General features: G+C 38.7%; 1 protein-coding gene across 3 annotated transcripts in view; it reads left to right on the top strand.

Annotated features, from left to right (window-relative positions):
- Window positions 1–25,295, top strand: part of CEMIP2 (cell migration inducing hyaluronidase 2) — a 78,307-nt gene extending 53,012 nt beyond the window's left edge. For all 3 annotated transcript variants that reach the window (XM_060154981.1, XM_060154983.1, XM_060154984.1), the window contains 10 exons: window positions 404–559; window positions 3,099–3,276; window positions 5,437–5,652; window positions 8,874–9,082; window positions 12,153–12,335; window positions 15,104–15,323; window positions 18,007–18,105; window positions 21,346–21,500; window positions 22,781–22,884; window positions 23,238–25,295. In XM_060154981.1, the coding sequence (XP_060010964.1) occupies window positions 404–559; window positions 3,099–3,276; window positions 5,437–5,652; window positions 8,874–9,082; window positions 12,153–12,335; window positions 15,104–15,323; window positions 18,007–18,105; window positions 21,346–21,500; window positions 22,781–22,884; window positions 23,238–23,434 (1,717 nt within the window). In that variant the 3' untranslated portion in view covers window positions 23,435–25,295. The remainder of the gene's footprint in view (window positions 1–403; window positions 560–3,098; window positions 3,277–5,436; window positions 5,653–8,873; window positions 9,083–12,152; window positions 12,336–15,103; window positions 15,324–18,006; window positions 18,106–21,345; window positions 21,501–22,780; window positions 22,885–23,237) is intronic.
- Window positions 25,296–27,163: the final 1,868 nt, after the last annotated feature.

Raw genomic sequence — 27,163 nt, forward strand, 5'->3', positions numbered from 1 at the left:
GTCTAATTTCACAGTGGTCTTTAAGAACGAAACTTTCTATGTTATCTATTTTTTTCCAGATAACAGTTATTCTCATTGCCGTCTTAAACATGCTTGTCCTCTAATTATTGTCCAGGGCAAGTTTATTCCCCTCATTTGCAGTATTGTTGCTTGGGACTGAAATAATTAGTTGTTCCTGTAAATTAAATCTCATTTGTTTAAATCTAATTTGCCAAGCACATATTAATTTATAAGAGGTATGTTCAATTTTGAGGCACCTTTTGGTGACTCACTAATACGTATCAGAAAAAGCTACTGGCTACTTTGAAAATTTTTAGGTTTTTAAAGTTATAGCTTGCCTTCATTTGAGGGTCAATTTAAATTTCCTAGAGATGTGTGGTTAATGATATTCTCATTTTAACAGTGACGGAAGCTTCCCAAGTGATGAAGGTTCCAGCCAAGAGGTATCTGAATCTCTCTTTATTGGGGAGAGCAGGAATTACGGATTTCAGGGTGGTCAGAACAAGTATGTAGGCACTGGAGGAATAGACCAGAAGCCTCGGACGTTACCCAGGAACAGGTAAGCATTGCTTTATCAGAGGAGTGTTAAATTTAAACAATAAATGAAAACCTAACCCCCTTACAAAAGTTTCTGTAATAATCCTGTATCGATTGGTTCCCACTGTGACACTTTTCCGACGTTATTATTATTAAAACTATTATTCTTGTTGTTATTATTGCTATTACTATTGTGTGTATTCTCTGGAATTCTGGAGCGTTAACTATTAAACACTTTATAGATTTCATTATCAATTTTATAATGAACCTATCTTGTTTATCCTTCCTGTATAAGGCCTTATATAAGCTGGTAATCTTTTTTTTTTCTTTCTTGAGAGAACTGCCAAACCATAAACACTATGGACATTGAGTCAGTTTTCCCTCAATATGTGATGTTAGTTTTCAGAAATAGCCACTGGAAAAAGGAAATTACCTATTGAAAAGAGTCCTAGAAAATGAGATGATAGATGCCAAAGCTGACTCAAAACCTAACCACAGGTGTATAATTAACAATGTTTCAGATGTTGAAAGGGTATGGGGGTAGACTTTTGGCATGTTTTCTTCCAAAATAATCACAGTCATTAAAATAGTACTTAGTACTAGAAAGATTCTTCAGAACTTTTAGGGAACTATTACCTAATTAATCTGTACCTCAGTTCTGAGACACAGTTTGGAGGTGTCATTTTACTCGCAGGAAAACCAGGTAGAGAAAAACTAGTGTTCTAAAGGCCTTACATTGGAGCTAATGTCAGAATTTATCAAACATCAATTCCCTTAAAGCTATACCCTGTGTCTGGATATTGGGCTAGGACAGGTCAGGGGGATGGGGCAAACATAGTTGGCTTTGGGGGACAGGTAATGAGTGTTGGCCAAAGGGCTTAACTAGCTTCTGCCAAAGGGCAGCCTATGCTTGGCTCCTCTCGCCTGTGTTTGTTGTTGGGAAATATTGAACGTCTTTACTATATGCTATGCTATGGGTAGAACTCCTGTTAGACCGTGGAAGCCACTAGGAAAGGAACTTCATGGATTTTTAATGGCAAACATTTATTAAATGCTTATGATGTATCAGGCCCTGTTCTAAAATACTTTATTATTCAGTTAATCCTTGAAAAGCCCAGTGAGGTAGGTGCTGTCATCATCCTGCTTTATAAGTGAGTAACTTACTAAAAATAGCTAAGGTGGGACTCGAACCCTGTTAGTTTGGCTTCAGTGCTCTGCTCTTTACAATTAGGCTAAAGCTGCCTCTTCTAATATGTAAATTAAAGAAAAAAGGCTGTATTAGTTGGGTATGGGCTGCAGTAAAAATGGTGGCCAATTCAATTCCATTATTTTTATTTTACACTGGCCTTTAGTTTTATTTCAAAATGCTATTGCTTCTTTGCCAAGGAGGAATTTTCGACATGAAGATTCCTAGTTGGTCAATGGATCCAGTTTTTATTTTACTGTATCTTTACAACCTTTTCTATGGCAGAGGACCGTTTTGTGATGTATCCTTGGAAAAACATCAGGAGGCATAGATTTTTTTTTTTTTTACATCTTTATTGGAGTATTATTGCTTTACAATGGTGTGTTAGTTTCTGCTTTATAACAAAGTGAATCAGTTATACATATACATATGTTCCCATATCTCTTCCCTCTTGCGTCTCCCTCCCTCCCACCCTCCCTATCCCACCCCTCTAGGTGGTCACAGAGCACCGAGCTGATCTCCCTGTGCTATGCGGCTGCTTCCCACTAGCTATCTATTTTACGTTTGGTAGTGTATGTATGTCTAGAGGCATAGATTTTTAAGTAGGCTATTTGATTTGCTTGCTAGCATCTATGTTTTTATTGTAAAACACCACCAAGCTGTAAACTAATTAGTTGCTATAGAAGTCCTCTGCAATGCCATTAAGAGTGTAATAGGGGAAAAACCTAAGGGATCCAGAATATTATGGGTTTTGTACATTAATTACGGTTAATAATATATGATTAGTAGGTTAAGGAGTTTGTGTTGGAACAGAAAGGAGTAAAATGAATAAAACGAATTTCTCAATCTAGCCATCCCCTTTGACATAGTAAGCCTTGCAGACTTACACTTTTGTACTTTTAAGCATATCATTTCTCCTTACTATCATTTAGTGGCTTGAAAGGAGGTTCTCTCTGTTTAAGCACAGATTTGTCTTTTGTTCTCATGCTAGAAATTTTGGAACTAAAGCTAAAGTGTATGAGTTATCAAAGAAAAGATCTTAACCGAGTTGATTCAAGGAAGCCAAGTCACCTTTTTAGACAAGCCTCCATTCTATCCAAAATAGCATCTCTCTTCTACCCAGTCTATTGTATTACTATGTCTTTACTTTCTTCAAGCACTTATTATCTGAAATTGTCCATTGTTTTTCTGTTTGCCTTTCTCACTGCAGTGTAGGTTTCATTTGATTGGAGATCTTGCTTGGTTACCACTGTATCCTAGGATTGTGCTTGGTGTATATGGGATATTCAACAGTATTTATAAAACAAGTACGCAAGTGAAGTGCTGTTAAAGGGACGAGCCCATATGCATTAAACAAAATCTTGTATCTCAACAGGACATTCCCAATTAGAGGCTTTCAGATCTATGATGGGCCCATTCATGTCACCAGGTGCACTTTCAAACAATATGTGCCAACTCCAGATAGGCATACCAGTGCTATTGGCTTCCTCATGAAGAATTCTTGGCAGATAACCCCCAGGAATAACATCTCCCTTGTGAAGTTTGGTCCACATGTAAGTATGTTCTCATGGTTCCTACACAGTGAGTATGGTGGGTAGAGGAGGGATGGCACATTTCCAAAGACGAAAACACAAACGAAGGGTTCGCACTGAGTTTTTACGATTGGGAGGAGAAATCTATGCAAGAGCAACTCCTAATTCCAGGTACTCTGTCCTGCTGAGTTCAAGGTGAGAACAGAAGTCCCATGTGACCTGGGGTATTTCTGATATTCTGGTGATATCTTCAAAGGGAAAATGACTTAAAGTGATGACACAGGGATGGGAATTGTAGAATTTCATAGGAACAAGAGGACATATAACTTGTTGAAATTCAGTATAATAATCCATGAAGAGATTTGGGTTTTACCTGGTATTTTACTTTCCTGGGGTCTATTCTTCTGGGGAACTAGAGGATAAAAGATTGGGAAAGAAGAGGAATAGTGGGGTGATATGAAACAAATGAGGTTATTTCTTATATGAACTATTGGAAGGGTTTTATGAAGATTGCAAAGAAGACTTAGAGATAATTGTTTACAATGCCGTAGGCCACAGAAATAGTTTTCTTAGTAGTTTCGTCAGTACCCTCTTTACCATTAAAACACAGGACAATCTGATTATATACTCCCAGCCTCGCCCCATCTTTCCACTTCTAAGATGACAGTGGTGTAGAGATTGAGCCTCAGACCGTATTGCTTTCTGCTCCCACAGACACAGCCACAATTGGAAAGTGGCTCGTAGTTCTCTCATTCACGTCCACAGGCAAACTCTGTGGTTGCCCAGTTTAAAGAGAACTTAAGATAGTTTACCAAAGTCTATATGTGGTTTTCATGAATAGCTGAGGCATGGAACAGAGGCCCACGTGCAAGCTGGGTTGTCAGCTTGGTTGACTGGTTCTCTTCTAGGCCACATAACTCCAGGGGAAGAGGAAGAGCTACACTGTGGATAGGGTCCCACGTAAATAAATAGGGTGGTTCTTGGATTACCTCTCCAGTGTAGAGGTTAGATGTTCGCTTACTGCCCATGGTCATACTGAAAAAAAAAGTTTTTAGATGTTTCGTTTGTTGCAGAGTTCTAGAGTTCTAACAGCCTAAGAGAATCCATGCTGTTTAAGTTTAGTGTTTCATCAGCCTAGAATTCTCTAATGTGGCAATGCTCTGAAACCATTCATAAAGGGAATGGTCTGTCATATTTGTTATTCCTAAAGAGGTGGACAGTATGCCCTATACTTCTTTTAGATTTAACCATAAGAGGTATAAGGAAAAAGAGAAAAGAGCCTAGAACTAAGAATTTAGAGCCACTTGTCCCACACATCACTGATTTTCCATTGAGCTGCTTATCATTTAGATGTTCAGCTGATTTTAAAACTTCCCAATAAAAGCATTATAGAGGTGTATCTGCATGGCTTGAATAACATTAATAACTTACCACTAATAAGAAGCAGCTAAAGATAATAAAGCATGTAACCTGCAGCCTGCTTTGCAGCTGTGTACTATGTGTTCGATAAGGGCATTGAATTAACATTACCCGACATGAAAACTACTGAGCTGGACTTGGTCTACCTTGAGGAGAGAGAAGATAACACACACTTTTCAACAAGTTGTAGTGAGTCATGCAACCATACCAAGGCAACACTTAGATTGTGTTTTAGTTTGGAACTGTACTTACTTTTTGGTGGGAGGAGTCATTAACAAGTTAACTAAAGCATTTGGAGTGAAATAAAATGATTAGCTCAGGAGATAGAACTTATAATAGATTTTTATTTAATTGAGGTATAGTTTGCATACAGGGAAACGCAGAGATCTTAAGTATAAAGTTTATAAGTTTTAACAAATACATATGACTGCATAGTTCCCCTTCCCACAACTATTCTAGTTTCTCTTGCCATGGATTAGTTTTATCTGGGGAATAGGTAATAGTTTTTAAGTTAAAAAAAGGGAAAACACTGAAGATGAAATTGAACGCTTGCTGCTTGAACTCTACAAGGCTTTGGGAAATTTTTTTCCCCGTGCATGTCATAATTAATCAAAAATGTTGGTTGACAATTATGCTGTGACTCAGAACTGCTTTAACCTTAAAGTAATTGTAATGGATATGAAGTTGGGTCCTTGCAGGGAATGCTGGCTAACATGTCAGGAGCCCTCATTTTATGATGTCCCTGTTTTTCATTGTTTTCAGGTGTCTCTCAATGTCTTCTTTGGAAAGCCTGGTCCCTGGTTTGAAGATTGTGAGCTAGATGGTGATAAGAACTCCATATTCCATGACATTGATGGCTCTGTGACAGGATACAAGGATGTTTACGTGGGAAGAATTGACAACTACCTGATCCGCCATCCAAGCTGTGTAAATGTTACCAAATGGAATGCAGTGGTGTGCAGTGGGAACTATGCCCAGGTAGGCCAGAGCACATCGTGATGCCTGATTCCTTACCACCTCCTGACAGCACTGCTTCTGTGAGGAGTACTCTTCAGCTCTTCGGGATGATTGATACTTTCCAAAGCATGGGTTTTTTGGGGGGTTCTTTAGGGGAAAAAAAAGAAAAAAATTCATTAGGAATCACAGACTCACAGAATTTTATTTAAAGTTCCCCCACTCCAAACCAATTTAAAAGTGAAAAAGTAAGCCCAAGAGAAGTAAGATAACTTGCTCTTGGTTAAATATGGTTGGATTGTAGTTGGGGTGAGAACCCATATTTCCTGAGTTCCTAGGCCAGGTTTTTTTGCTGTGCTACAGCTGTGTCCCCTGAGAGAGTGTTTCACTCTTTGCTTTCAGGGTTATTATCTCTATTTTATCTCTAAATTAGGGACTCTGACTTGTGAGGCAGAATATCAATAGATCACACGGAAAGTGAGATGTTCTCAGAAACAGAGCTAGGAATTGGAATGAGTGGACAAGGAAGGAATCCAAGGAAATTCTGCAAATTATATTATGATATAATGTCTATGAAAATATGGAGGGGATGATATAGATTGGGAAACACTTCTTTGAAAACATTAAGCTAGTGTGCAATTTATTAACTGGATGCCCAGTATAAGAGGATGGAATAATTAGGGAGGTAGTATGTTAAGAGCACAGATGCCAGAACCAGATTGCATGGGTTTGAATTCTGGCTTTGTTACTTCCTTAAATATGAGGTGGGTAAGTTAATTAATTGCTCTGTGCCTCTGCTCAGTGAGGGTAATATTAGATCCTCTCGTACGTGGCTGTTGTGAGGATAGAATGCACGAGTATTGGTAAAGCATTTCACCCGTGGCCTAGCACATAGTGAAGTGCTTGCTGCAATTAGTATTATTTGAAGAGCAGGGCTCTAAGTTGCAAAGATGATTTTAATAGTGGTATTTGATGGATGACAGATTGCAGAATGGAGGTACCAGTTGCCCAGAATTTTGAAGAGAGCAGAATTTTATTTCCATATTTTAGACAATTACGTGGTCGTATTTAATAATAGATGTTAAGAGAGATAAAAGAATAGAGGGGGGCTTCCCTGGTGGCTCAGTGGTATAGACAAGACAAAGGGCTTAAGAGGGGTAAAGATTAGAGAGCTTTTTCTGGTTTATTTTAATGGCGTATTAGCTTCTTTGTTGTGGGATTTCTCATCCCCATGGGAGCGAGAGGAGTCATACTTGCCTAAGTTCTGGGAAGGACAAGAAAAGGATGGAGAAATAATTATAGTAAAATAAAGAAGAATGTGGTTGAAAATGTGATTTCTTCTTCCATTCGTTTTATTCTTAACCAGAATTGCCCTCTAAAATTAAGTTGACTCATTAATGCCTAAGAAGATATAGAAATTCTAGAATTAGAAGATAAAAAGCTTTTAATTCTTTAGTAGCTACAGTTTTAGTTAAATTGCTAGCCATGTGTATTCAAAGGTACATGTATCTGTCTTAAAGTGGTATGTGCTCACTCATGAAAACTTTATATTTTATTATAAATGTCTCTATATAGTCTTTGGATTTTCTAAGGTATTTGAGAATGTGAACCTGATAACTTCTAACTTAAAAAGCAAAGTAGTAATTCTATTTTTATTTGAAGATGAAGAAAGAAAAAAGTGTCTAATACTGCCCAGGCGGCTCTGGGAATGGTAGGACAGAAATTTTCTCCTGAGAATTTGGGCTGGGAGCCCAGATATGTAGCCATTTGTTATTTCTTGGATGATGTATAATACTGTATTTTTTTAACAAAAGATAGAAGCAACTGGATCTCAAGATAGAATAATCATTCTTTAGCTATTTGTAAATATATTTTAATGGGATGTCTGCTCTTTGCTGACCCAAGGGTAAAGGTGCTCAGGGAGAAAGGTGGTAACATAAGGAGAATGTGCCACCTCAAATCCTTCTTGGATTTGGAAGAAGGCAGGATATATATATATGTATGTGTTTGGTGCGGGGGTGTATTCTATTATATTTTAACCTATTATATAATGAAATACAGATCAAATATAAACATTTAAATAAAGAATAAATAAATATAATATATTAAGCATATATATTTAAATGTAGTCTCAAAATATGTATTTCCTGGGCTTCCCTGGTGGCGCAGGGGTTGAGAGTCCACCTGCCGATGTAGGGGACACGGGTTCGTGCCCCGGTCCAGGAAGATCCCACGTGCCGCGGAGCAGCTGGGCCCGTGAGCCATGGCCGCTGAGCCTGCATGTCCGGAGCCTGTGCTCTGCAATGGGAGAGGCCACAACAGTGAGAGGCCCACGTACCAATCAATCAATCAAACAATCAATAAATTCCTATCTCTATTTTAATCTTTAAGTGGTGTCAGTAGAGAAGAGTACTATAGTCAAACATGAATGAGAGTTAAGAAGACTTTCTGGCTCAAAGAATTTATAATTGAGGAATCAATATGGATAAAACTGCAGAAATCAGAGAAACAGAAAACATAGAGAAGTAGCGTGGATTAAATGCAACATTCTGCAAATGTTTTAATACTTCTGGGGGATTCTGTTACAGGATACTGATTTGTTTTAGGAAATTGTTCTGAGGTTGCATTTGGGGAAGATTTTGTTTTGGCACAGTATGGGGCTCAAATGCCACTGGAATAAATTCAGGGCTTTCAAATTTGCCTCAGTTTAATACGTTTTTCCAGTTTTTGCAGAACACTTTATAACTTTTTTTTTTTTTTAATGGGTGGAAAATGACTTCTTGGGCTGATGTAGGTCATGGAAAATTGAAAGCCAAAGCTCTGAGATATTTTAAATTTCCATCTCTTATTTCAGAGGAAAGTCTTTCAGATTTGACTAGAGGGTATCAGTTTTCACATTAATGTACTAATTTTTTGTATGTGTGTACTTCAGATTGAGGGATTTCTTTGACAGGCTATGTAAACCCACAAAGGTTTTATATTCTAACGAATAAGCTGGGCTGTTGTGGAAGAGATGATGAAGATCTTGGCTACCAGAACACATGGTCTGTTCTTACTATTTCAGCTTAAGCAGACTTCATTGTAAGTGGAGCTTAGGATGAAGTTGGCTACTACTCAGTCAGTCTGGCACGGATCATAGAATCTCTCTTTTGAAAGTAGAGGCGTTTGACTTTGTGCTAGATATGTTTTCTTTAGCTATTTAAATTTTCATTCTCTTCCCTTTAATCCTTAATTATGTTTTGAAGGTCTATGTGCAGACATGGAGCACTCAGAATCTGACTATGACCATCACACGAGATGAGTATCCAGCCTACCCTATGGTGCTCCGGGGAATTAACCAGAAGGCAACCTTTCCACAGTACCAGCCTGTGATCATGCTGGAGAAGGGCTACACCATCCATTGGAATGGGCCAGCACCGAAGACTGCTTTTCTATACCTCATAAACTTCAACAAGTATGCTTCTATTACTGTTATTTCAAATAGTTGGGCAATTAATAATTTAGTGGAGAAAAACAACCTATCTCCTTTGTAGCAAGTAAAGAACTTCAACTTTATGTACTTTGTTCCTCCTGTGGGGAGGCTATATATGTTATATTGATGGAATTAAGAGATTGTATAAATTGAATTCTGTCCTATTAAAAGCATGTCTTTTTCTCTATGGTCAAGGAATTGTGGGCAGAAAGCCATTTAACAGTAGGTTTTAATACCGTCTGCTGAATACTTTAATTCTCTGTAGCTGGGATGGGAATAAATTTTATCTGGTGTTCCAACTGAGCACTCGGTTACCTAGAAAGTAAAAAGATTTTTGAGGCCAAGTTTAGACTTGACAGAGGAGAGTAGTATGACTGATTATTCATGTCAGCAATGGGCAAGCAGTGGAAGAACTGTGGCATGGATAATGCCAGGTATTTGCCATCCCTGCCAGAATGTGAAAGCACCTTTCTATCCCTTCTTGATTTCTCAGTTGTCTGCTCTAATAATATTACTTTCAATCAAGGGCTCTATTTTTACATTAATTTATTTAAGCGTTTACTGAGTGCCAGTTGATATAAAGATGACTGAGAGAAGTACTTGCCCTTCAGGAGCTCACAGTATACAGGTAGAACAAAATTTAAGTAAATAAACCAGTACTATTTTTTAAAGGACAAAAGATAAGAGCAGCTATTCTGCCTAAGGGAGTTGGGCCAGGCTGCACTGAGAAGTGATAACGAGCGATCAGTTTTGTTACAAAAGCAGCAGAGTTGGGAAAGGGCTAGTTCTGCTCAGGGACTGATAGATTGAGTGTGATGGGAGCGTAGGTGGGGGAAGTTACAGAAGATGAGACTAGAAACAAGAGCTGGGACTATCTAGACGTGTGATGGTTAACCCATGGGACTCCATGAAACTGCTCAGATATGTACCTGAAAAATTGGTTTGTTCACCTGACGGTTCATAAAGGCTGACTCGTCAGAACTCTCTTAAAATACCCAATTGGAATGAACAGAGATGGACATAGAACGTATAGGAATTCCCCTCCAAGGATGGCTGAACATCATGGTAGATGCTTTTATTCTGAGATGATAGGCCTCTGGCACATGCTCTAAACTGAACCATTACTATTTTCCTGTAACACTGGCTGCTGCTTCTCTATGCCCTTGCTGGACAATTGCACCTTCACTTACTGAGTCAACCAAGCCAAAAAAATCTCAGGACTCATCCTTTCCTCTTTCTTTTCTCTCATTTCTCCATCCTATCAGTGGCCAAGCCCTGTTGATCCTATGTGCTTAATGTTTTCAAATCTCTCCACTTCTTTCCACCGTCACTGCTTGTGACTGCGTTTAGGTCATTAGCCTCTCTTGCCTGGATCCCTGCAGCAGCCTCCTATTCGGTCTCCCCACCTCCCTCCACCTTCAATCCTTGGTCCACATTGTGTCCAGGGTGTGGGTTCTAAAAGCCAATCTGATATCGTCACCCCCATCAGTGAGCTGCCTAGAAGTCAATGAAGGAACAAACGATTGTCAGAGAGGGTGGAGGAGATACATGAAAGAGTGATCCGCAATACAAAAAGTTATATCTGGCAGGTTATGAATCTGAGGTGAGGTATTATAATCAAATGGTATGCAGAGTTCTGCACATACAAGGCATAACTTTTGAATAAATACTAAGAAAGTAAAAAGATTTTAAAGTGAAAAAAAGGATGAGCTCAGAAGTTTCAAAACTCTATATGGGCTTGAAATTCAGTCCAACTTTCCTTGTTTAATTATCTAAAAGTTTGTAAAAGTTACAGCAGAGGCAAGAGGAGGAGATGGATAATTTTTTTCCAAATTTAATATAATTATAGAGAGGTCATGGATTTTGTCATAGTGGCACTTATGAAAATAACAGTTTAAAAGTTATAAAAGCTGTACTTATGCATTAAACAAAATAAGGAAATACAGAAAAACATTAAAAAATTACAATAACCTGTAATTCTTCTAATCAAATTGAGGCATTATAAGCATTTATAGGGTTCTCGTGTCTCTCCACCCTCAAGTGTTCTCTGAGCATATAAATATGCCAAAATTTATTTAACTACTCCATTCCCCTATGAACATTTAGATTATTTTTCTCCTGCCCCTCTCCCCCTTTTGGTATTTCAAATGATACTGGATAGAGCATCTTTTCTTATACATTTTTGGTCTGTATTTCTAATTTCTTAGTGGGATTACTGGATGAAATCTGTGTGAACAATTTTAAGGCATTGTTACATATTGTTTTAAAATTGTTTTGAATGATTAAGAAGTTCTGGAAATGGATAGTGGTGATGGTTGTACAACCTTGTGAATGTACTTAATGTCACTAAACTGTAAAGTGAAAAAAGGTCTAAAATGGTAAATTTTATATGTTACCACATGTATATTTTGCCATAACTTAAAGAATGCCAAAAAAAGAAATGATAAAAAAGGGGAAAATATTCTTAATGGTTTTCAAAAAGTATTAATTTTATATCTTAGAACATTAGGTAAGAAACAACACTATGGCAATTTGGTAATATTCATCAAAGACTTTAAAAATGCATACACCTTTATCTCTAGCAAATTTACCACTAACAATTTATCCTAATGTAATTATAAAAGATAAAAATATATTTATGAATTAAAAAATTCTTTGGAAAGATTTTACCAGCGTACGCTTCCACTATCAGGCTATTAGTGTTTCTTCCATCTTAGTATACCCATACCCAACTGTCTCAATTTTATTATCTGCTTGCAGTATCTAAGTACATTTTATCCAACTTCTCTTCACATTCCCTGAAGTCCTGTTGAAACCAAGAATTTTTTATAAGCCATATCATTGTTGTACATATATTGAGGAGCGGAATTTGGGTAACATGTAAAAGTCGATGATTCATTAGTGTGTTAGGATTCAGGACTTGCATTGTTAGTGGCTCCATACACAGCAGAAATTTAAGGAGAAGACCATGGCTAAAATTTACATATGCTGTAATACTCAAAATGTACTGGCTCAAATGTGAATTCATGTTTTTATTTTCTCTCCTTTATAGGAATGACTGGATTCGAGTTGGGCTCTGCTATCCGTCAAACACAAGTTTTCAGGTTACCTTTGGCTTTCTACAGCGGCATAATGGCTCATTATCCAAAATGGAAGAGTATGAGCCCTTGCATTCGCTGGAGGAATTGCAGAGGAAACAGTCTGAGAGGAAATTCTATTTTGACTCCAGCACGGGGTAATTCAGGGCAACCAGTGAATGAGAATTATTGCTGTTTTTCTTTAGTGGTGAAATTACTAGTTCTTCAGTGTAACTAAGAATAGATTGTGATGTGACGGCTGCTTAGAAAAGCAGCTGATGTGGGTAATTCTCTGCTCATCACCATTAGAGGTTTAGAAGAGAACTAGAATGACTCGTAATTACAGTTGGCAGTAGGAATCGAGTGAGATGTTTGCTGTTTACCTATTAAGGCGATTTAGAAAGAGAAATTATCCTTGTCAATAAAGAACCAGTAGGCCCAATTGAAAATTAAAATAGTGTTTTCCATAACGACTCTAAAGATGATTATTTCCATATGATATAGTTCATATTTTAGTGAAAGCTCATTTTTCTCTTCCTTTAAGACTATCTCTCAAGTTGACCTTGGGTTTTAAAAAAATCACTGTGTAACCATGGCATATTTGCTTTCAACTTTCTCTAGCCTGCATCTTTCCACTTTTTAGTTCTAATCCTGTTCACCTGGGGTCCTGTTGGCTTTGTCTGCTTTTATCCAGTTACAGTCTCTCAGCCTTTGGGTTATGGTAGGCTCTCTCTCCTGTACTCTTCCAGAAAGTAGCATGCTCCTTCATTATCCATCCCTTAACCTGGCATTTCTACTCTATGTCATTGTCTAGGTACTATAAAGATACTAATGTAAATAAGGCACATTTCTTCTGCAAATTCACTGTCCATTGAAGGATGTGGGCATGTAAAGCAAGTAGTCAGAGCGCGAAAGGTTTAAATGCTGCAAGTCCTATAGTGTGCCTTTTGAGGTAACCCAGAGGTTCAGCCTTGGGTGGCCAGTGACAACCCAAGAAGATAACACTGGGGCTGACTCTTGAGGAGTGACTAGGAGGAAGGTGTTCCAAGGACAGTGTGGATAAATGCATGGAGGCATGAAGAACATGGCACGGCATGTTTGGGGAAAGACAAAATTTCCTACTGGAGAGAAGGGTGGCAAGATTGACTGTGGGGGAATGAGGTTAGGGTTCAGTCAGGTGTCTTGTTAACCTTTGAAGAAGATGCAACTCATTTGCCCTTCAGGGCTGGTGCTGCAGCCAGTGTTATCAGCTTAAGTCTTTTTTTTTATCATCATTATCTCTGATTTCAACTTCAGCAACCTAGTTGGGCTTTTATTCTATAGATGATAGAACTGCCACATTCTCAGTTGATTTTCCACAAAAATAAATGGAACGCCCAAATTTGTAAGGACAGTCTGGTGATCACAAATTAATGATTGATATGTAAAAGGATGGGAAGTATTTCTTCATCTGGATATTTCTAGAGTCCTTCAGCCTTTGAGGTTCAAATTCTTTTTTAATTCTATTCATTTTGATGATTTAAATTATATATCAAAAGTCCCATGCCTAATCAAGTCCCTGTCATTCCTTATATATATGTTAAAATTACTGGATGTTGGAACAGTGGCTGATTTTCACCTCATCACAACTTTGTGTTGTTCACTGACCTCATATTAAAATGTGAACTCTTTAAGAGTGATGTCTCCAAAGAAAGGACTGCTATGGGCTGTCATGTAAGGGTTCAGTAAACCAGGCACTTTAGATGTTGCATTGCCTTCCTCAATTCTGAAAGTTTAGCTAGTGTGGGTCCCCCTCTGGGAAAGCAATTATTACCAGGAAATTCTACTGATCCAGGGTGATCTTCTATTTTGTTGGTTCTTACTTTGCCAAGCAGAGCTGAGTTTATAAATAGAAGGTTCTTCATGACTGCAATTGGAGAATTGCAGTTGATTGCCTGACTTTATATAATATTCTGCCTTACTTAATTGTGTGATCTTGGGCAATTTAGTGAATAATTCTGTGCCCCAGTTTCCTTATCTGTTATTTGGGAATAATAAAAACACTATATCATATGGTTGTTGTGAGGTTGAAGAGCACACAGTTCATGCAAATCATTCAGCATAGGGCCTGGGATGTTGTACGTCCTCAATAAAAGTTTACTGTTATAAATAAATAAATAAACAAACAAACAAATAAATAAATAAAATGTGAACTCTTGAACTCCAGTAATCAATCGCATTTGATTAAGTCCTTTTTAGAATCTTGACTTCCTTTGGTTTAGAAGGCCTAGGTTTGCTGACAGACATTGGACTACTGCCTGGAACTTGCTTTTCCATTCATCTTGGCAGTAGGAGGAGAATTCAGAATGGGTAGGACTGTTCATTTCGCTTGATTTTGGCCAAAGTACAGACAGAAGGACCCCAGGCCCATCTGCTCTTAGTAAATATCACAGGAATTGATTTGATACCATATCTTGGCCTTAACCAAACAAGTCTCACAGTTGGTGTTTTAATTATTCCAGTTTTGTGCCTTAAACCAAAACAATTTGTAAACCAAAAGAAAAAAAAAAGAATAAACCACACTAATTTACCAAATCCTAAACTCAAGTGTAAAGTTTTCCAAGGAATTCTTGAGCCAAGCCAAATTCCATCCTCCTAAATTACCAATTAAACTAATTCAAACCAGAAATCGACTTTGATACTGCCCATAACGACTGAATCAGGTTATCAAAATATTTTCTAAAGTGGTATTGCATTTGACTTAGAACCCTAGGAGGGTAGAAAGGAAAGAGAAACAACTTTATTGGTTTTGTAGTTTATTTTTCTTTAAAAAAAATTTTAATTTATTGGAGGAATATCCCTTCTGGCCGTGAGCTTATTTGAGGAATTTTTGTAAGTTTTTGAGAGTTAATCTAACATCTGTTGGACTGGTTTCTGTTTTGTGCAGGTTGCTGTTTTTGTATCTAAAAGCCAAAAGCCACAGGGATGGTCACAGTTACTGTTCATCTCAGGGATGCGAAAGAGTCAAGATCCAGGCAGCAACGGACTCCAAAGACATCAGTAACTGCATGGCCAAAGCGTATCCCCAGTATTACAGAAAGCCGTCAGCACTCAAGCCGATGCCATCCATGCTCAAGGGACTCTGTCAGGGCTGCGGAACCCATCAGGTAAACAGGGAATAAAAGTGGTCTGTGGTCCAGGAGAAAAAGTCTAAAGGTTCTGTGCAATCAGCACATTTTTTTTTTGAAACATCTGTGCTGCCAATTTATAAATATTGCATGGTTTCCCCTGAATTTTGGCCCATTCTAGAATGTGATGCTCATAAGAAGCAACCAGTCCAAATTTATAATAAAACCACCTTCCCCCTGTGATATATCAGTTTGCCCTGGATGTTTGTGGATTTATTGGTTGTCATCTTTTCTTTCTTAGATGTGATTCCATTACAGTATCGCTATTTCGTTTGCATGTCAATGATATCAAAAAATAATTTGTTTTCTTGGAAGTGTGAAATTTATCTTCAGAAAAGGCACTTGTAGGAAAATTGTTTCCTTCAAGATGAAAAGCCATTAATTTGAAGCATGTGCTATTATGTTTACCTGTAATTAAAAGTACAAACTGACTTTGGCTAGAAGTGAAATGCTTCTTGTGACATATTCTTAATGAGATGGTCTCCTTCTAGATCTTGAGAAAACATGGCAATGAAAGTAAATCCAAAGTATGAGCTAAAATCAGGCATGGGGTTTCCGAAGGAAGTCAGACTAATTCCAGGTGAAAAAGAAATACAGAATTAATATTGCCCTAATTGATCTTTAACCTCTATATAAACAAACATGGGTCAAGAAGAATGGTTCTCAACTTGTGGTCCCCAGACTAGCAGCATCAGCATCACCTGGGAACTTATGAAAAATTCTAAATCTTGGGTCCCACCCAGTTCTACTGTATCAGAAACTTCAGGGATGGGGCTTAGCAGTCTGTGCTTTAACAAGCCCTGGAGATCATTCTGATACATGTTCACATTTTAGTTTCACTGGCCTAGAGGAGTTTTTAAAAAGTCCTTATTGCCACAGAAATGCTTGCTATTAATATGGAGAAAACCTCTAAATCTTTATTTCTTATCATTATAAGTGATTTGAGAAAACAAAAATTCTTCCATTGCACAGGTTCTTTATTTCTAATTTTTCTTGTTTCTGTCCATTGGAGGCAGTAAGAACAGGGAAAGGAAGGGGGTTTTAGGCTTCCTATCGTGATATATGATAAGTATTTTTCTGATGACAACTCACTGTCATAGTCTTGGTTGCTCATACCCTTGAGCCACCTCTATTCTCCAATTCAACTAAACCAACCAACCAACGAACAGACCAAAAAATAAACCAGGTACATGAAGAAGTTTACGTGAATCCTTGCCTGTCCTATGTAATGTTTTGACTGTTAAAGTGAAATTTTCAGATAGTCTTTGTGGGGAAGTAAATTTTCCAGCCTAATTCTTAAGTTGAATTTGTTAAGAAAGTCCTTCATTACTGAAGACTTCAAATAATTTATAATTATTATAAGAATTACTACAATTTATAAAATAATTTAATCATCTTCAGAACTATTCTGGGCCTATCTTGTTAAATGGTTCCATGCATTGACGTTTAGCGTTCTTTATTCTTTGGGCTTAAAACATTGATCAGGATTCATTTCTTAAAGCTGTATCGACTAGTGACCTGGCAGTTGAGAAGTATTTGAAGCATCTGGGGACATCACTTTTACTTGGAAATTTGAGGGGAATTTTTGTTTTGAATGTCAAAAACACATGTGTATTAGAAATAAGTAGGAAAATTCACATGAATTTTTTGACTTCAGACCTGAGACTTCAAAGCAGTGTCCAGCTTCTGAGTGCTTAATATCATGATTATCTGCTCTTGCCATGATTATTTGCTCTTGTTGGCATCGCTTTATAAGGACATACACTTTTTTTTTTTTGGCCATGCTGCGTGACCTGCGGGATCTTAGTTCCCTGACCAGGGATTGAAACTGGGCCATGGTAGTGAAAACGCTGGACCTAACCACTGGACCACCAGGGAATTCCCCAGGGCATATGCTTTTAAGTGCTAAATTGTGTGAAGAGTTAAGAGTGCTTTTGAATGAAAAGACAGCCTTTAGGGAGGAGGTGGGTGTTGGGGTTTGGAGACTGGCAGTGATTTGGAGTAGAAGGAAAAAGGGAAGGGTGTTCTTGGGAAGGGAACAGCATTGGAAAAGGCAGGGTAGCAGAAGAGGAGGTAAAGTGCTTGTGGGAAAGTGAGGGAACTGCCCTGCATGTTGAATGTGATAGAATAGTGGGAAATAGGGTCCTGAGTGTATAAGACTTGACTCTATTTGTGGAACATTTTGCAGGTCTGGTGGAGGAATTTAGACCTGGTGATGTACAGACCCCTGAAAGTTTTTAAACAGGGTAGTCCTTGTCATCTACACTTCTTTCCTCAGTCCTGGAGTGACTGAGTCCCAATTCAGAATAACTAATCTGAAAAGGACCTTTGAAAAGATTTGTGACTGTTTTTGCATGAAATGTTTACAAAGATTTAGATATAAAGCATATTTATGTAGTCATTTGTAGAACTGATTTTATTAACAAGATTACAATGATTTGAAACTGAGATTGCTCCAGAAAGTTAGGAACATACGCTTCTCGTATAAAGCCTGTATCAAAAGATAGAATTCCAGGTCATGAAATACGTACAGAAAGTTCAGAGAAAACAGAAATAAAAACAAAAACCCACTCACTGGCTTTGGTATAGTTGAGTTTATTTTGAAGGATCTTTTTGGAGGAAGATGCAGTTGACATAGATATGGAACTTCTTCCCTGTCTAGGTGGTGTTTACAAGTGATCCTCATAAAAGCTACCTCCCTGTGCAATTCCAGTCACCCAGTCAAGCAGAGACTCAGCGTGGAGACCTGTCTGTTATTTCTGTGAGTACCATCTGGTGTGTACATTGCCTCAGCTTCTCAGTTTTACATTTTATCCTGGTGACATGAATTCTCTCTGGCAACATTCACTTGTTTATAATCACATTTTGATTATTAGTGGTGAGCAATACAGTAGAGGTGTAAATACCTCCTAAACATTTGCGTTTTAAATAAATAAGATAAATTTATTAAATTTTTTTCTCAGTCAATTATGTTTATTGATTACTTTTAGGCGAATGTTAAAATTATTCAGGTAATTATTCAGATTTCTTTTCTGTAGGAGACAAGGCGTTTTTGGTTTAAAAAAATTGTCATAGGGGCTTCCCTGGTGGTGCAGTGGTTGGGAGTCCACCTGCCAATGCAGGGGACGCGGGTTCGTGCCCCGGTCCAGGAGGGTCCCGCATGCCGCGGAGCGGCTGGACCCGTGAGCCATGGCCACTGAGCCTGCGCGTCTGGAGCCTGTGCTCCGCGGCGGGAGAGGCCGCAGCAGTGAGAGGCCTGCGTACCGCAAAAAAAAAAAAAAAAAAAAAATGTCATAGATAATCAATATGCAGAAATTTTAACCTTGGATTTTGAAGCTTAAAAGAAGTTCCCCAGTTATTTGTTTAAAATATGGGAAGTGAAGGTTTTAAAATTTCCTCGGCATTTTATTTTGAAGTTGCCTGGTTCCCATTTTTTTCAGATGAAGAAAGTGAAGATGCAAAGTGTTAGTTGTCTTTTTTAAGTAGGTTAATGGGAGTTAAAAGCCTTAGCCTCATATCAATACTGGAATTTGGGCTAAGAGCCAAGCTAGCCCGCAAGGTAACCAGCTCTAGGCATGTGGCCTGTCCAAAATCGAGTGCATCTATATAAAGAGCTCTTTGGGTAGGAGGTATCTAGCCATCCAGCTGATACCCAGCTAGGGTCTGGGCTCAGTCTCATGTGGTCTCCTTAGGAGCTCGGTTTTTTTTAAGTGGTGGACAACACATTCACAAATCCCCATATATGTGAGCAAAATTAAATCTTACGCTTTTTTTTCTTTCCCAATCTCTTTTATTGTGTTAAAATACACATAACATAAAATTCACCATCCTAACCATTTGTAAGTTTATATAGTTCAGTGGTATGAAATACATTCATATTGTTGTGCAACCATTATCCATCCATCTCTAGAACTTAACTCTGAATTAAGAACTTTTTAACAACTCTGAATTAAAAATACTGCTACTTAAGGGGGGGGGCGTGAAATGGGGAGTTATTAATCAAAAGGCATAAAGTTTCAGTTGAGTAAAATGCATAAACTCTCAAAATCTGCTGTACAACATTGTCCCTGTAGTCAATAGTAATATATTGTTCACTTAAAATGTTTGACGATGGATCTCATGTTAGTGTTCTTACCACAATTAGAAAGAGAGAAAGAGTGAAAGATCCCTATGTAACTCAAAGATTTCTCAAGTATATATACCTATTGCCCTGCATTAGCATTTCTTCATTTTGTAGTATGTTCATGATGTAATTTTATTGGTATGAAGTTTGTTAGCTCAACATCTCAATGCAGTCAGCTGTATGAGGAACCCATCCCAGCCTACTTGCGTGGAATCTGATGGGTGTCAGTTGCAAAGGTAAGCAAGTTGGTGCCGAGTCTCTCTGCTCTGCTAGCTCACTAGATAATTAAAGAAGATATTGTTTTGCCCAGACTGTCTCAGGTAGGGTATTCCTCTGGGTCTGTAGACATTGTTTGACTCCATTGCTGCACACTGGGTGCCTGGGACCCTAAAAGAGATCACAGAGGACTGTGTTTTGTCACATTTACCTCCAGTACTTTTCACATGCATTACCTGAAGAATCTTTGCTGGACATGGCCTTGCTTTAGTTTTTACGGAAAATTTTGTGTTTCCTTTAAGTAACAGGTTTTTGGGGGGGGTACTTTTCAAGGGGACAGTTTGGGTGTGTTAGGGATCATTATGTATATGTTTTATCAAATGTGTCTCAGTTCTAAGTATCCAGATTTTTAAAAATAAGTGAGTCACTTTCAGTCTTTCTAAATATAAAATGGCACTTTATGTCAAGCACTTCTGGAATTATTCTCTAGACTAGGGCTATTTAAATATAGGCAAAAAGCCATTTTGTATTCCTATGAGATCATTAGTGATTAGAAATAAAATTTAAGTATAACTTCTCCAAGGAAGGACAGGTGTAGTGAAGAGAGCATCTCTCCTTTGTTAGCTTTTTTTTTTTTTTTTTTTGCGGTACGGGGGCCTCTCACTGTTGTGGCCTCTCCCGTTGCGGAGCACAGGCTCTGGACGCGCAGGCTCAGCGGCCATGGCTCACAGGCCCAGCCGCTCCAGGGCACGAACCCGTGTCCCCTGCATCAGCAGGCAGATTCTCAACCACTGCGCCACCAGGGAAGCCCTTCTCCTTTGTTAGCTTTTAACATAGTTTATAATTTCACACATTTTAAAGAGAAAGAGTGCCTATGACTTAAATTAATGTTAAATCATTTTTCAGTCTAATAAGTTTTTTTCCCTTCCTTTTTGGTTGAGGAATTAATGAGATTTGGATGTATCTGGAATTCCTTTTTCTTGAAAAGGTCTCAAACCATTAATTTAAAGAGGACAACTGGAAATTTCAGTTCACAGTAATGGTGAACAAGATATAGTAATACCCTGTGGCTTAAATCCTGGTAAAATTACCATTTTTCCATTTTGATTTTAAAGGAGAGCTATATATGGAACAAAGGAGATGAAGCAATCTGGCTCCTCTGTTGTTCTAAATCTAAGCTATAATGGGGGGGTTTATGTGGGTTAAAGCATGCTATCTATTTATCTATCTATCTGACTAGATATCTATTTCATATAGATACATGTATTTTTCCTGAACCAATGTGACAGTATCTGAGCTGCAGTATAGAGGCTGCCACCCGATCACTGAGTTGGAAAGCTCTGACCCCATTGAGAGACTACGTGTGTAAGAATGAAGGCCCTGAGCCTGCAGAGAGAGTCACCCTGCTCAGCTGAGTGTGGGCTGCCATGCCTTGCTTGTAGCAACTTAGCCAGTCAGAAAAGACCAGTGAAGGCAAAAGTCTGTGAGAACACAGGCTCAATCTCAAATGTTGGCAGAGGAAGAGTAATGGAATATACAGTTTGAGTTTGGGAATTATTATTTGATTCATGGGTTTAGAAGACAGAGGGAAAGGGGCTGGAAAGACGAGTCATCCTGGAAATGCCGAAATGGTGATGACCGCAGATGTTTTTGTATTCTCAGATCAACGGCACTGACTTTACCTTCCGAAGTGAGGGCGTCTTCCTCCTGGTTGTGGATGCCTGCAGTGTTCCCTTCCGGTTGATGGAGAAAAAGGTTTTCTCTTTTGCTGATGTCAGTCTCATGGAAGAGTATTTAAAAACAAGCATCCCTCCAAGGTAGGTGAAGCTTGCTCTGTATGAGGGATAAGGTACCTTAAAGATGACATCCGGTTAACTCTGAGCTTTGGTTTGTCTGCCTGCCCTTTTACCCTTTTAGGGTATTTAGGATTCCTAAAACAATTTTATAGATAGTTTTATAGACAATTTTACCTTTGCAGCCATCTTTCCCACTGATGAACCCTCAGATAGCATTGTGCTATGACTGTGGTGTAGGAGGTTGTCACCTGGGTCACATGGAAGTGACTGGAAAGGAGTAAATTGATTTTTTTTTTTTTTTTTAATTTGGCTGCGCCATGTGGCTTGCGGAATCTTATTTCCCTGACCAGGGATCGAACCCTCGCCTTCAGCAGTGAAAGTGTGGAGTCCTAACCACTGGACTGCCAGGGAATTCCCCAGGAGTAAATTGATTTTTAAGTGAATGAGTGTGTGGTCTCTCTTTTAAGAGCCCTAGTCTGATTCATTTTTCTTTGTTAGTCTCTGAACAAAGGTTCACAGGAGAGAAATCTTCCTTTTTTTCTGTTGGGCAGACACAAAAGGTATTAAAATAAGCTGTAAAGCCATAGTAAATAAGCCGGTGTAGTAGTGGCAGAGGATAGAGAGATCAGAAGAGAGAATGCACAAAAAGATCTGAATGTGTATGTTGATATACTCACAATAAAGGTAGCAATTTAAACCAAACCATGGAGAACAGATTTTATTTCATTTTTTTTTAGAATTGGCATTTATCCATTTACTTAGTAAGTAGATAATAGAACTTAAGTTCTATTAACTCCTCTGTTAAAATAGTTTGTTCCATGACAGAGCTGTGTCCCAAGCCATCCACTAGGTCCACTGACCTAAATGACTTTTGCTTTCCCTACATTTATAGACCCCTTGTAATAGCAACATAAGCTCTAGGTAGGGCATTGAAGGGGACACTTGTAATAGCAGGGATGAAAAGGAATGTGGGGTTTTTTTTGTGTGTGTGGTACGAGGGCCTCTCACTGTTGTGGCCTCTCCCGCTGTGGAGCACAGACTCTGGAAACGCAGGGTCAGCAGCCATGGCTCACGGGCCCAGCCGCTCCGCGGCATGTGGGATCCTCCCTGACCGGGGCATGAACCCATGTCCCCTGCATCGGCAGGCAGACTCTCAACCACTGTGCCACCAGGGAAGCCCTTGTTTGTTTTTTTGAGTTCTGCTTTTATCTAGTATTTCTATACTGTATTTAGTTCAGAACGGTACTCAGTAAATACATGCTGAATTACTGAAATTTGCTCTGATTTTCTAACTTTCACAGGTCAATTGTCCTGTTGAGCACAAGAGGAGAGATAAAGCAGTTGAATATTTCAGATTCGTTAGTATCTCTGGGATTAGCCAAACCAGCCAATCTTTATAACAAAGGTTTGTATTTGTATTCTTCTGTGAAGTTCTTAGGAGGCCAGCAACATATGCATTTTTACGGTGGAGTATAGCTACCAGACTGTTTTCATGAGCTTGTTTGGCTGGGGTGGGTATCATGAAAATAATTTCTAAATCAGGAGACAGTTGTAGAGGAAGTGTGTTGGGACGTGGCTTGTTATTTGGGGCAAGAGGTGGGTGGTGAGAGTTCATTCTCTGACGTAAGGAAGTACAGTTCTTTTTGTTTTTGTTTCACAGCCATCTTTGTTTTGCTCACCTCCGCTTCACCTCCCACATTATCTTGCATGGAACTAGTAGAGGTACAAATTGAACTTTTTCTTTTTCTTTTTTTTAAGGGAGTACCATATTTTTGGGATTCAGTGGAAACTTCAAACCATCATGGACTAAGCTGTTTACTAGTCCTGCTAGAGAGGGCCTTGGGCTGCTTGAACAATTCGTACCTTTGCAGCTGGACGGATATGGTTGTCCCAGAGCTGGCACGGTCCGCCGAAGAGACTTGGAGCTGTTGAAGCAAACTTCAAAAGCACATTAGAGACTAACTGTAACTTAGCTGGGGGAAAAAATGTGAACTAACTTATTTAATTTATGGCATTTTAAAATGACACTGTTAACCCAACGGAACTATTTTCCTGTTTGATACAGAAAGGGGAGAAAAGAAAGAATTTAAAGTGATTGCTTGAATATGGGCTCACGCACCTTCTAGTTGTACAAAATGTTAAAGAATTTATTTGTATTTGTTAGGCTGGTATATTTCAGAGATCAGTTCTCTTATTCCTCACCTCCCACTCCTGTGTTTTGTAGTGACCATAAGCAGTGCTTCACCTTTTGTACAATGGGATGTCTTGGGGGAGGGAGGGGGCTTCTGAGAGTCAGCCTGAGTCCTTGAGAGGACCAGCTCTTGTAGCACCTTGGATACTTGAAGTCTAATGCTCAGTTGTGTTGTTGACTTTGGGTCAGCAGTTGACCTGCGTGGCTGGCATGTTCAGGAATGCCTTGGGCCCTGGTTCCAGGCAGCCTTTGAGGATTTGGTATGATACTGAATGGTAGAGTTTTAAGTGGCAACTCAGGCCCAGCTCATGCCCTTTTTTGCCTGGACATGTGCTATTTTTATTCATTTGTATATTGAGTCCTTCTAAGGGTTCAACTTTCAAACAAGAAGTATGGAATATATTGGGACAAAGGGCTTTTAGGAGTTAGACATCCCTTTAATCTGTGACCATTGGGAAAAAATTTGACCTGCACCATGGTCTGATGTTGGTGGGGCCATTTTTGCAGCTTTAATTTTTAGCCTGTTTTGACTGTATATTTGTATTTAAAATGCAGAGCTGAGCTAAATATTTACATTTTTTTAAAAAAGAAGCAGGCCATTTTCCTGAACTATAAACTTGGGTCGTTTCAACTTGCACAAAGGAAGTCTGTTCTTGGAGTTTCTCCTGCACCCAGTTTTTTTTTGTTGTTGTTTTTGTGTGTGGATTTTTTTTTAAGCCTTACTGCTCACCAACCTGGCAGGACAATTGCAGAAAGCTTAATGATACCCACAAAATATTGTACTCAGGGGGAGAAAAAAAGGAGAGCCTTTTAAGGGCCAGAATCATGGAGGGAATATTCAGAAACCTTTTTTTAGCCTTAGAGGAATCAGTTACTCTTAACTAAATTGTTAGAGCCAATTAAAAAAAGACACTGTGATGCCATATTTTTCTTCCCCCTAGGTGCATGCATCTCCTGCCAGTGAGCACTGCATGTGGCAAAGAGATTGCTGCCACAGCCTGGGATGTCACCACACCAAGAGGAAAGAAGCATTGTAATGCCTTTACCTTTTCCTAAACCCACAATGCATGAAGTGTAGTGGAGGGATGGCCATGGCAAGACGGGAGGGAGTATGTTCAGGTTGACTTTGGCAGTGAGTACAGACAAATTCACTTTTCTCTACCAAGAGCAATGGCTGATGGCCTGTCCTTTTCTGTCCAAGAGAAACTGCAGAGCAGCTCTGTGACTTCTATTACTTTATAAAATATGCTACCTCAAAGTGCTACCGATAAACCTTTCTAACTGTAAGTGCTCTTGCTAAGGGCACATGTCTTAAAGTTTAGGTTTTGGGGTGTTTTTTTTTTTGTATAGCAATGAATGAAATCTTACCTATTAAATATATTATTGGATCATCGTTCCTCAAGGTGATTAAAGTTTGTGTGTGTGTGTGTGTGTGTGTGTGTGTGTGTGTGTGTGTGTGTGTGTGTTATGACCAATATCTTTTATGTGTGATTTTTAGAGTTTGGCTCTTTAAAGATTTGGAGAGGATATGTACGTTCTAAGGCACTCAGTTTTTCTGCTTTATATGCTAATGATCAGGGCCTAAGTAAAATAAATAAAAATATGCGTGCATGTATATTTTTTTATATGTGTGTGTGACTCTATTTATCTAGCAAGCAGTCAATCAGTTAATCTGTCATTTTTTATTCCCTATCCCAGCTGTAAAGAACCTATGGGCAGACATAAGGAAGGGAAATGGTCCTCCACTAAGTAGATTTTGTAAAACTAATAAGTAATCTTCATAAGGCCAATGGAGAGGTTCTCAATGTTGGCTGCACATTGGAGTCACCTGAGGAGCTTTAAAAACTGTGAAGTCCTGGGCCCCACCCCCCAGCTCCTACATTCATATTTAATTGGTGTGGGGTGCAGCTTGGGCATTGCAGTTTTTTTTAAAGCTCTGGGTGATGCTAATAACATGTAGCCAGGTTTAAGAACCACTGCACTCATATAATAGGCCCACTGTTTAACTTCAGTCTATAATTTTTTTGTGAGGAAAACAAAATTAAGATTATCTATTCTTTTTATTTGCGGTTCCTATATTACTTACAGAATTCCCAGCCCTAAACAAAGCACTTCGCTATGGTCTCCTTTTAATCGAACTTTCAAATAGAATTTTTAGTCCTTAATTGTTTCAAATTGTTAAATTGGTTATCGAAGCTGATAGCCACGTTTCAGCACTTGGGAGCTAGCAATCTGTTTTATTTTTACTGAGAAAATGTGTTCAAAGATGATTTATAAGTTCGTAAGCATTTTCCATCAGGGGAGGCAATTGGTTGAGCTCCAGAAATGTGGCCGTGCACAAATCAGCCAGCTGATGAGAAACGCAGGGCCTTCTCATATGTCGACAGACCTGGGTTTTAAGTCTTTCCTGTGAGATTTCTGCCTCTCCCCCTGAATCAGTGTGCCGTATATTATCTTCAGAGGCTGGAAGAGAGTGCTTGTGAGAAGATGAAAGGCAGGCTCATGGTCTTGTAGAATATGACTCCAAAGCAGCCGCTAAACTGATGTTTAGACCTGGGTGTGGGGAGGAGGTATTTATGACTTCTCTGTTCTCTGGCTCGATCAAAAGAGAACATACCCTCATGCTATTAAATGGAGTACTTGGTTTGGGAGGAGGGCTGGGCAATGAAGTGATGGATAGAGACTTGAATGCTTCACGTAACTAAGTTTTCATTCCTTAAGGGATGCAGTAATGTTTGGATAAGTCCAGTTGAAAGGCATTTCAATAAGCAGGATGTGCTTGATTCGTGTTTGTTTGTTTTTTCATTTGGTCCTAAGAGGTAAGTACTTAGATTCCATTGTGACAATGTTTGTTGATTTCATGATGCAGAGTTGGAGTTTACCCTCCAGAATTCTTGTTTGGCTTTCAGATACTTATGAATTCATGTTTAATAACTTGAGAAATTCCCCTAGAAGTGAAGACCATGAATGGAAGTAACTGGGTAACAGATTGTATCACTGTAGTTGGTCTTAACTTGGTAATAACCCAGTCTTTTAGAAATATGAGCACACACTTTGGATTGGAGCTCATTTTCAACAAAAATTCAGGGAGGAAAAAAAATCAAGAAAAGGCATCTCCAGTCCCTTGTTCACAAATAGCAAAATGCTGTTCACATCTTGCTGGACTCTTGGCATCATTTGGAAGATTGAAGGTCTTTTACTCATATTTATCTTCAGTATGAGAGAGAAGCTGAAAAAAGGATGCTAATTAGGCACTGGTGTTGTAGGGAAGGGCACACACCACTTTATTTTTATGTGATAAAATTAGAGAATGACTGATTGAACTATGATGATTTCTAAATGAGGAACTGTGTCCCACAGGGCATCCAAAAATGTCAGCCACAGCAAGATGTGAAAATGTTATACCTGAAAATCCAATAGTGGGTCAGAAGGCAACTTCACAGATATATTTTTAAAAATTTTCTAAGATGGATATTGTGATTATTCTGGATAT

This window comes from Lagenorhynchus albirostris, chromosome 7, assembly GCF_949774975.1.
Source record: "Lagenorhynchus albirostris chromosome 7, mLagAlb1.1, whole genome shotgun sequence".
In the NCBI taxonomy this organism is placed as follows: domain Eukaryota; kingdom Metazoa; phylum Chordata; class Mammalia; order Artiodactyla; family Delphinidae; genus Lagenorhynchus; species Lagenorhynchus albirostris.